Source organism: Sinohyriopsis cumingii, chromosome 6 (assembly GCF_028554795.1).
Source record: "Sinohyriopsis cumingii isolate HCF-2022 chromosome 6, ASM2855479v2, whole genome shotgun sequence".
NCBI classification, from domain to species: domain Eukaryota; kingdom Metazoa; phylum Mollusca; class Bivalvia; order Unionida; family Unionidae; genus Sinohyriopsis; species Sinohyriopsis cumingii.
In genome coordinates this window covers 34,874,215-34,885,902 of record NC_142966.1, presented here as the reverse complement: position 1 = coordinate 34,885,902, position 11,688 = coordinate 34,874,215, and the positions used below count along the sequence as shown (strand labels likewise).

At 40.0% G+C, this 11,688-nt stretch overlaps 1 protein-coding gene across 2 annotated transcripts in view; it reads right to left on the bottom strand.

Annotated features, from left to right (window-relative positions):
* Positions 1 to 251: 251 nt before the first annotated feature.
* The window catches only part of LOC149796705 (uncharacterized), a 170,051-nt gene continuing 158,614 nt past the window's right edge, over positions 252 to 11,688 (bottom strand). For both annotated transcript variants that reach the window (XM_089961333.1, XM_089961335.1), the window contains 3 exons: positions 5,780 to 5,830; positions 4,628 to 4,717; positions 252 to 2,605 (listed from right to left, as the gene is read on the bottom strand). In XM_089961333.1, coding sequence (XP_089817459.1) covers positions 2,483 to 2,605; positions 4,628 to 4,717; positions 5,780 to 5,830 — 264 coding nt within the window. In that variant the 3' untranslated portion in view covers positions 252 to 2,482. The remainder of the gene's footprint in view (positions 2,606 to 4,627; positions 4,718 to 5,779; positions 5,831 to 11,688) is intronic.

Genomic DNA, 11,688 nt, shown 5'->3' with positions numbered 1-11,688 from the left:
TTCCTTGAATGTCACTATAGTGATGGACCAGTGTTTAAAACACGGTACACAGCAGTCACTCAGATGGTTTTGAATTAATTGTACACGGGGAAATGTAGCAAATGGTGCATTATCCATACCATTCATGTTTTAGTGAAATTATTGGCTTACATCTTTGGTTTACTTCAGGATTTGCCTATTCACTTCATTTTATGTAAGGTTTCATGAAGATTTCCTGATATAAGGTCTATATCCAAATAAAGCATAAATCATTTTGTTTGCACAATAGGAAAATTTAATAAGCATGCATTGTTTATAATATTGGAAAAATCACAATCAACAAAACAGAAACAGAGCTCAAGAAATGCTTGACATGACAAATGTCAGTAATAAAATTAACTGTGAAAAAAGTTATTCATAAATATATGTCGTAATAATGAAACGTTTAACAAGACAAAGTCGTGATCATGATGAGTATACCTTATGTATCATTGTGTAATGTGAGTCCAGCTACAAACAGCTTATGCCTAGGATGATGCATCAGCAGACAGGGTAATAATAATAATAACAATAAATTACTTTTTTTCAAGTTGGTAACCCAGTTAGGGGTACAAACAATAAACTCCCATGTGGCCCTATAAAAGCAATCTAACTAAACTATAAACATGAAATAAATATGGTAACAAAAGTCTTTCCCAAAACTCATGCACACTTCAAATCCCCTCCAGTTTCAATGATCTCTCTCTCTCTCTCTCTCTCTCTCTCTCTCTCTCACACACACACACACACACACACACACACACACATGAGAAGTTGTCGTTGCCCATTTGGTAGAGCATTGGACATTTAATCCAAAGACTGCAGGTTTGATACCCATCCAGCTGCTTCATTGTGTCCATGAGAAAAAAAAACTTGGCTCCCATTTCCTTGGCATGAAAAAGCCACTATTGTGTTAAAAGTGCCAATAAAACTAATAAAAACGAACACTCACATTTACACATACATACATACATACATACATACATAAATACATACATACATACATACATACATAGAAATGCCATATATGCATACAAACATATGTATCACAGTAGAAACGAATATATCCTGATCTGCTGGCACAATATGTGAGAGCAGATCCGAGTGTGTACGGCAGATTTGCTATTTCGTTTGTATCATACATGAGCAAATGTCGCGGCCCTCCTCTCCAGTAACCTCCAAGGCTCCATGTACAATGTAATGCCAGTCACCTACTCACCAGGAGACTTTGATTTTGCCCAGGTAATTGGTTCAATTTTATAAATTCAGTACTGTTATTTGGGACACTGCATTGTTCTGTATGACAAGTAAATGATAACAATTGGTATCTATATAAAGTAATGTTTACTGTATCTTCTACTTTTGCTTTCCAACTGTAAATACTGATGTGATATTACAGTTTTCATTACATTTCTATCAATAAAATTATCATGTTTCTTATTTTTGATATTTTTTTTCTAAGTATGGATAGGAAGAGGGTTCTAATGGATCATATACATTTGTGTTTATGATAGTCATCATTGTGAAATTAATCAACAGTTTGAAAAGTGTTAGTTCTTAAAATCATGGCTTCACTGTGATGGATACTGTTTGTACGTGTTTTAACAATGATCATCATATGGAACAGCAGTGACACAGATCTGCCATTACATAAATTAACAGTAAATCAAAGTAGAGTGTGTTAGAAATCATCAGTAAAACAAGCTCAGTATCCTGCCATTTTTTGTCATATCGTTATTTTATGGAAAGCGTAGCTAGGGCCTGGGGCACAAACGAAGTGAAATAAAAAAATATATTGGGTGATGCTAGAGGGTGCTGGGGGCATTCACAAAAGGAAACTAAATTTTATTGAAGATAATAAAGCATGCCAAGTCAAGGAAAATAAAAATACAGTTTAGGTCAGTCACAAATATCTTCTGAGATCATTTAGTTGTGTATTTGTCAAGCATATTTTTTGACATCATAATCATAATGATGTCAACAGTTGTTAAAAGGGTGAAATTAAAACGTACACGCTTAATAATTACAACACACAAAGAGAGCATGGTAGATTTTGTTTCACGTAAACAATACACAGACGGGGTTGGGGAGCAGATTTTACTGTATATTCACCATACTGGTATTTGCAAATTATCAATACTCAAATGCAGAAAGTCTGGGTCTGCTGACGTTGTTAAGATTAGAGTAAAATAAACAGTACAGATCTTGATCCTGCAGACGCTTTATGCAGTGATTAATCAGGTCTGTGCTACTTGTAAGTGGATTCTTATTACAAAGAGATAAATTACAGATCTCGTTCACTCGTTGTCATAGCAGTTGTGAGATGTTCTCAAGTTCATTCACATTTAGACGCTTTACTAATTTCTTTTAAATTCAAAAGTGAAAGAAACTTTTGTTAGCACTTTGGCCATTTAGATCCCAGTACTGCCTCAATGCCATATCATCAAGCGCGTATGAACTAGCACTACCGTCCAGTATGAATTTTTTGTTTAAGAAAATCTTGCAGAGTCTCTTGTTTGAATTCTTCCCACTGCATATTTGCATCCAGTCTATCAACCAATTCTTCTTGCGTTGGAAAAGGCTTGGCCTAGAAATAAGCAGAAAACATTTTATTTTTTGAACCATGGAATCTGCTATATAAATAGTTCTCGAATTATGTCATCAGCAGCCATATTTGTGGCATGCAAGCAGATTTACCGTTTATTGTATATGGTGTTTGGAAGTTGAAATAGATTCAATGAATCGGACGATACTGTTACAAAACACATACATAAATAGAACGCAAATCAGGCTTTCTGTTAGTATCTTTATTAGTAATATATAAGGTAATTTTGCTTCATTTCGGCTTGTTTAAAATTGTCAGTTTTGGTGGGGTGGTTGCATATAGGAGAAACTGCCAGGTTTCCCATCGTCCAGGTAACATGGGCAGAATATCGTCTGCTAGTGACCTTATCGGGAAGCATCCATACTAGTTATTGTTTCCATTAGGATTGCTGTTTTCTGTAAGAGTACTGTATTACATTCATTTCTATATTGAAAATATGATACATTCATGAATTTCAACCTATTCTGCCTACAATTTTAGTTACTGCTTTGCCAAATTTTAATCATTACTTTGCCTTTAAAAAATCCTAAAACATATAACACTTGCAAATTTGGATGAGAATGTTTTGATATATTTTTTTATGGCAAAGGTTTATTCAGTGAAAACAAAAGTTAAAGGGTTTCAGGAAAAAAGTTATATCAGTCTCTCCATACGGTCGCGCAAGCAGCCATACATTTTAATTTTGGCAAGATTACTTCCTTTCTACTAATGTTTTTCAACAAATAATTTTATGCGGGATTTGCCGATAAAATAAAAAGCCTATTCACTTATAATTTGTTATCATGGTCCTTGAACGTAAAGTTAAATAAATTGACACGCTTGACATTGCATTTATTTCTGCACAATAATTGAAATGTCATTAGTTATCTCAAGGCCCCTGTATCTGCCAACACAGAAGAAAAAGAGCATAATTATGCTTCATCAGTAATTTGAAAGCTCTGATCACTGAAACTAAAATAAGTAATTTTCCTTTGCATTATATTTTTGCTCAGTAGTACGTACGATAAACCACCGCGTTTTCTTAAAAAAATAATGGCAAATATTTCCTAAGGTTATATTTGTCTGATAACATGTATGATGGGGCCATTCCATATTTTTTATAAATTTATTCGGATGGGCCCATGGTCATGTCAGCATAGAAATAGCGTCATCAGATCTACTTTGGGTGATTGATTCAACATTTATGGTTGTCAAACAGCCAATAAATAATTAGTTCTTAATGAGATATTCGACCAGATAAAACTCACCTTTAATCTGATCAGACTATACATAGCACAAAACTCACCTTTAATCTGATCGGGCTATACATGGTATGAAACTCACCTTTAATCTAATCAGGTAATACATAGCATAAAACTCACCTTTAATATAATCAGGCTATACATATCATAAAACTCACCTTTAATATAATCAGACTATGCACATCATAAAACTCACCTTTAATCTAAGCAGCCTATACATATCATAAAACTCGCCATTAATCTAATAATGCAATACATAGCATAAAACTCACCTTTAATATAATCAGGCTATACATATAAAACTCACCTTTAATCTAAGCAGGCTTATACATAGCATAAAACTGACCTTTAATCTGATCGGGCTATACATGGCATAAAAATCACCTTTAATCTAATCAGGTTATGCATAGCATGAAACTCACCTTAATATAATCAGGCTATACATAGCATAAAACTCGCCTTTAATCTAAGCAGGCTATACATAACATGAAACTCACCTTTAATCTAATCAGGCTATACATAGCATGAAACTCACCTTTAATATGATCAGGTTATACATAGCATAAAACTTACTTTTAATCTAGGCAGGCTATACATAACATGAAACTCACCTTTAATCTAATCAGGCTATACATATCATACAACTTACCTTTAATCTAATCAGGCTATACATATCATTCAACTTACCTTTAATCTAATCAGACTATACATATCATACAACTTACCTTTAATCTAATCAGGCTATACATAGCAAGAAACTCACCTTTAATCTAATCAGGCTATACATAGCATCATCACAGTGTCTCATGAAAAACTTCTTGTTTATTGCTATCACTTCACATTCTCCACTTATCTGGAAAGAAATTGAATTTTGAATATATTCACAGCTGAGTTTATGTCCCTGACATCTATTACTAAATAACTTTTTGAAAAAGTTAATAATGAGGCTTTCCTTGAAGAAAACCTTTTTTTTTTTTTTGCTGTCCTCCATTTGTCCCGTAAACACTTAACTGCATTTTCTTGAATCCTTCTTTTGATAATTGTCAGTGAATGTCAAAAGGTTAATTAACACCAGTTAATTCTACTACTACCGTTTATACTCGCATGTAAGTTGGGTACAAATAATAAAGATCATAGACTCTGATCTATGATCGCACAATGTACTGGCAGATCAGGGTTAATGATGTTTATTCAACTTATTCCTATTAAACTGCATATACCCACATCTGCTGACTCATTATGCGACAGCAGTTCTGGGCGTATGCAGTTGTGCAGTGGGTTAGATGTATTTGCGAATAAATGTGGTACGAGACAATAAACCAATAATCGCTTATTGATGATGTAATGATTGAAACTGCTGTATATTATGTGTGTCTCAGTTACAACTGTGAAAACATTTAACCTAAATAGATAAACACGATTGCTTTTTTCTGGAACTTTTGTTTAGAACACTATTTATATCTAAAACAATTTTATTTATTTTTAAATTTTAAAAGACTCAGGATGATTTTGTCAGATTCTTAGTACGTTGAGTATTCTAAAAACCAAAATCTTTTGTATTAAGATTTTCCTTAATTATGAGTAGAATTTTGGAAAGTAAGGAATTGTTATTTAAGTCGATGGTTTTGATAATGCGTATAACGTTTACCATTTTTTTTTAAATCGTAGTGTTCACAGAAATGTAGTGTACACTTGTGATTGGTTTTCACTTAAATATATGGTCTAAGACGTAAATTCAAATGCTTCTTGCATTTGGGACAGTGTTTGAGAGATTAAATCTCTCTATTATCTGTGGCTTTTTCATAAAGAAAGATGTCTTTAATTTTAGTTGGAAATAAATATATCTCTTGAGAACATACGAACAAATATGGATGGCATACCGACAACATAATAATGACGTGATAAAAATACGTACCAGACTAACTGAAGGTCCTCTCTCGTCAGATTCTAAACAAGATCTCAGACCCTGGAAGTAATTAAACGTGTTAATATATAATTATGATTTATTTTAAAAACTATGAAGTGGATTGAGTTCACCGATATATTTCCTCGCTAATAGTATATGCGTACTATCCACCTTTTGGTTCCTTGGTCGGAAGTCTTTCACATTAGCAAATTCTTCAGGAGCAGAGAAGCATCCTTGAAAATTACATAGTACATTTTTACAATTTTGGAGACAGAAAAGAGTGATGGGCGAGCGCTCGTCATTTGAACCATTTGTTTTCGAGACATTGTAATAAGACAATCACACTCACTACATCCACAGTCTATCTCTCTTCCGAGACAACCAAACGGTTAGCATTCCATTATCTCAGTTTAAGCTGGTTGTGTGTAGCGGCGACAGTGGTGTCGGCTGAAAAGTGTTTGTGCAAGTTGGTGTTTAAATTATTGTAAAACTTAAAAACCAAAACCTTGTTTTACTTTGAAACATCCTTCTATCGTGATAAATGTTTTGTATAAAAAGGAAGTAAAAGTCGAAGATTAATAGGATTGTAATTTTCTTTCTTCCTGGGACTGCAGTGTTACTTTCTACTTCTCACAAACAAACGTGATATTTTTCGACTTTGTTACGTTATTTCCAACCGAAAATAAACTGTGACTTTACGTGTTACATCTTTGCCTGATTAGTCTTTGATCTGAAATATGTCTGGGAATGCATAGCCCTTGATGGATTAGCGAAGATGTTATCATCATATTTGTTTTGTTTTTGTTTTTGCTTTTATGTCTTCTAGGTTTTAAAGCATTATCATCATTACAGCAACTAATCATGTTTCCACTAATTTGTTAACCGGTTTTATTTTTTGTCTTGATTTTTCTATTGTGCTTGTCTTTCCCTGTTGTAACTAATCTGCCATCGTACAGTTCATGGCAATAATTTAAGGAGCTACATTACTTGCCTTACCGTTGTCCATCCTGCATGTAGAAATGAAAAAAAAAATGTATACTTCATATACTATTGCCTGAAGATAGCACTGTCAGGGTGGCTTGAGTATTATTTACATCAATGCTATTGAGATCACACCTATATACACCGTCCTTGTGAACATCGTGGGTTCGAACCTGTGATGTTTTACCCCAACCCCTTGTATTATACATGTATTTATAAGTCTGTAAGTGGAGCCAGGTAAGCTTTGTTTTTCCAAGTGCCTAAGTTGGCTAATCCTCTTACGTAACCCAGTCTTTGTTTGAGCTCTTGAGTGGAAATCTGGCGGGAATCTTTGTACATGGGAACACGTGACGTAGACAACTTCAAAGAGCCGGAAGCCGACAATGGTAGGCTGGACAGTACATGGGGACACACAGACTGACAATTTTATGATTGACAGTTCGATCAAATGACCAGAGTCCGTCGCCATCCAATCGGGATGCGTTGTAGGTGGGACTTGATTCGAGAAGCTGGAATAAGACTTGTACAAGCCTGAAATTCGTCAGTTGGTGTTTAAGAGTCGCAGTGACACACACTCCGTTAGCCATTCGTAAAAATTGGCGGAATTTAGGAAATTCATGAAATAGCTTCGATCAGGAAGCTTTCGGGGGACGAAAGAATTTCAGAGAATTTCGGGGGACGAGAGAAGTTCAGAGAATTTCGGGTGACGGTGAGAGATACCGAGTGAATTTCGGGTGACCTCAAGGGGTACCGTCAAGGGTTCCGGATACTAGAAGAGGAACCGGAAGTCAAGATAACGGCAAGGAACAAGGATAATAGAAGAGGAAGCGGAAGTGGAGATCACGAAAGGAGAGAAAGACAAGGGAACGAAGAGATTTAGATGAGTAGCACTCAAGAAGGGAAAAATCTCCTCACACTGTGAACTCAAATGATGACCAAAGGGATCATTGGGTGAAAGAGAGACATTGATTACTTTAAATTCTTTTAAATTTCATTTATTAAATTGTTATTGTTTAAATTTCATCTTTGTATTTCTTTTAATTTAACTGTCGGCATTGCTGACTGGGGGCTCGTAGCCATAAATATATTTAGTCAATAAATAATATAGTGTCCAGAATTAACCTTCTGAATAAGGACCAGGGGAACTTCTCATAATTCGTTAAAGTCTATAAGAAGAACCCCACCCCTAGACAACCACTACACCCCCACAGTGGGGGCTCGTCCGGGATATGAATTAGACATATATATTATTTTGGGACTTAAAGTTATTGGTAGAAGTATTAGTGAACAGTGTGAGATATTTTCCATTCTTTGTATTTGAAATTTTGTGATTTTCTCATCTTGTATTTTTATTGTCATATGTGCAGGCTTTGTAGATCTTCCATTCATAGCAGTACGTGTGAAGCAGATATCGAACAAATATCTTACCTGAACGAAACTAGTTGTTGTCGACAGGTAAGTATTTAAACTGGTATTACAAATATCTGTATATTGTTTGAATTTTGAGACAAGGTATCACTTTACATTAGTATAATGGCTACCGAACGACAAATGATAAAGGAATACCGCGCCATGGGGTCGGAAGATCTTGGATACGAGGGAGATCGCCTGGCAACCTTTGTAGAAGAAAGGATCAAGGAATGGAAGGCCGAAAAAGCAGCGGAAAGAGAAGCCCAGAGAGAACTAGCCAAGATAGCAGCGGACCAAGAGTTAGCCAAGATAGCCGCGGACCGAGAAGCCCAGAGAGAACTAGCCAAGATAGCAGCGGACCGAGAAGCCCAGAGAGAACTAGCCAAGATAGCAGCGGACCAAGAGTTAGCCAAGATAGCAGCGGACCGAGACGCCCAGAAAGAGCTGGAGCTAGCCAGACTCGCTCACACTCTGGAGATGGAAAAGGTCAGAGTTGAAGCTAGGACCAACGGACGGGACGACGCCAGTACAAGCTCTGGAACAACCGGCCGACCTTTCATCGACCACCGGATAGTCCAGATCAACATGTCACGCTTCAATGATAGGGAGGAGGCTATTGACGATTTTCTCGTCCAGTTTGAGAAACTCGCACGCGCTCATCAGGTCCCTGAACAGCACTGGGCCATTAATGTCTCAGCCTTTTTGCAAGGTGCAGCTCGGGAAGTCTACCACGGCTTAACTGCAGAAGAGGCTGATGACTACACTGCCCTCAAGAAGGCGCTTCTCTGCCATTATCGGCTGACCGCCGAGACTTACCGGAAACTTTTCCGGGACTCGGTGAAAAAGGTAACAGAGACCCACTCTCAATTCCACAACCGTGTTCGAGGTTTATTTGAGAAGTGGATGAAAATGGCCGAAGTCGAACGCACGTACGAAGGGCTACGCGAGGTAATACTCAAGGAACATGTCCTGGGTACTTACCGTCGCGAGTTGACAGTTTTCTTAGCAGAAAGAGAACACCGGACGCTCGAAGAGATCGCTAACATGGCGGAGCGATACGAGCAGGCGCACTCGAAGAGTGGAGGTTCCGGGGTTGCTGACCGACCCCGACCCTCTGAGTCGCGTCGTATGGGGGAGGTTGAGCCGGCTGTCCGTAACCGTCAGGGCGACGGGAAGGTCGGAGGGGCACCTACAGGTAGGGCTGCCGCCTATCGACCTGGACAGGCCTCACCCACGAAACCAGGACTTGCAAGTCGGCGAGGGCCGCCGACATGTTTTAATTGCAAGCGCCTGGGGCATTTTGCCAGGGACTGTCCCAAGGGCAGGCAGACCCAGGTGAATGTCGTAGCTAAGAAGGAATGTGTGCCGGAAGCGAGTCGCAACCCAGCCAACCTTGCGGCCGCAACTGTCAATGGTGAAGGCGCCACCATCTTGTATGACACTGGGTGCAGCGTCCCCGCGCTTGTCGACAAGAAATATGTCAAGCCGGAGGACTATACAGGGGAGGTAATAGAAGTTCAGTACGCGAACTGCGCGCGTGACTCATTACCAGTAGCTGTCATTGACCTCGATTCACCATACGTGAAGGGGAAAATTGAAGCTGCTTGCTTGGAGGGGCTATCACATGACGTCATATTGGGTTGCCGTTATGTGTTACCCCAGCCGAACCCCGAAACCTGCACACCTATGCCAGTGAGTGCTGTTGAAACCAGGGCCATGAGTCGACAGCCGAAACAAAAGCCAATCCAAGTTACATCGACACCGGTTAGTAATGTTATTCCAGCGGAGTTAAGGAAGCTGCAACAGGAGGACGCAACTCTGGCGCAGTTGCACAAACACGCAGAAGCGGGAACAGAAAGGGAAACTCCGAACGGCGCGGTGAAGTTTGTCTACAAGAAGGGAATCTTGTATCGCCACGCCAGGAAACACAACGAACACTTCAAGCAAGTCGTCGTGCCAAAGGAAAAGCGTTGCGAAGTACTGAAACTTGCACACGAGAGTCTCATGGGTGGACACATGGGAATTGCTAAGACGCGTGACCGTCTTGTAAAAGAGTTTTACTGGCCAGGGGTCCAGGGAGACGTAAAACGGTTCTGTCTCTCCTGTGACAAATGCCAGAGAATGGCACCGAAAACGGATCAGCGACCCATCCCTTTGGGGAGTACGCCCCTTATCGATGAACCATTTAGACGTGTTGCCATGGATTTAATCGGACCGATAAAACCCGCGTCTGCGCACGGAAATCGATATATTTTAACGGTTGTCGATTATGCTACACGCTATCCGGAGGCCGTTGCGTTGCGTAACATTGACACGGAAACCGTCGCGGAAGCTCTGTTTGCGATCTGGTCAAGAGTCGGAGTGCCCGACGAGATCTTGACCGATCAAGGAACACAATTTATGAGTCGTGTGATGGCGGAGGTGAATCGTCTCATGTCGATTAAACACCTCACGACTACACCGTATCACCCCCAATGTAACGGATTGGTCGAACGGTTTAATGGGACCTTGAAAAACACGCTCAAGAAATTGTGCGAAGGCCGCCCCAAGGATTGGGACCGGTATATTCCGGCCATGCTTTTTGCATACCGGGAAGTACCGCAAGCGAGTTTGGGGTTCTCTCCCTTTGAACTCTTGTACGGGAGAACCGTACGCGGCCCAATCGCCGTACTGAGACAGCTGTGGACAGACGACCACGCTGTAGAGGAAGTACGCACTACCTACCAGTACGTCGCGGACTTGCGCAACAAACTGGAAGAGGTTTGTTCTCTCGCGCAAGAAAATCTCAAACGAGCTAGGGCGCAACAGGCGAAAAATTACAATAAGCGCGCAAAACCACGTCAGTTTGAGGTAGGGGACAAAGTGTTGTTGTTGTTGCCCCAGGAACACAACAAGTTGCAAGTTTCCTGGAGGGGTCCATACGTCGTCACCAAGAAGGTCGGAGGTCAAACCTACCGGATACAGCTACCGACGAAAGAGAAATTGTACCATGCCAATTTGCTCAAGAGGTACCGGGAAAGGGAGACCGCCAGCGATTTTGTTGTCGCAGCGATAGTCACCGAGGATATCGAAGGCGATACGGAAGGTGCTAACACTGTCCCGAGCTGTCCATTAACGAGGGCCGAGACTCCGTCGGACGTGGAGTGTGACCCCATGTTAACTGAAGGGCAGCGGAACGAGATAGAGACCTTGCTGGCCGGATATTCCGACGTGCTAACAGAAAAACCCAGGAGGACGACGCTTGTCGAGTTCGGGTTAAAGATGGTGGACGACCGACCAGTTCAGCGTAAACCCTACCCCTTGCCCCACGCGAAACGACAAGTTGTAAGGGAAGAAATCGAGCAGATGATTGCTCTGGGAGTAATCGAACCTGCCGACTCTCCGTACAGCTCACCAGTAGTCTTAGTGCAGAAGAAGGACGGCACCCATCGGTTCTGCGTCGACTACCGGAAGCTGAATCAGGTGACAGAATTTCAAGTTGAAATGCTACCTGACCCCGAACATATCTTCGCTTCGGTCTCGAAAGC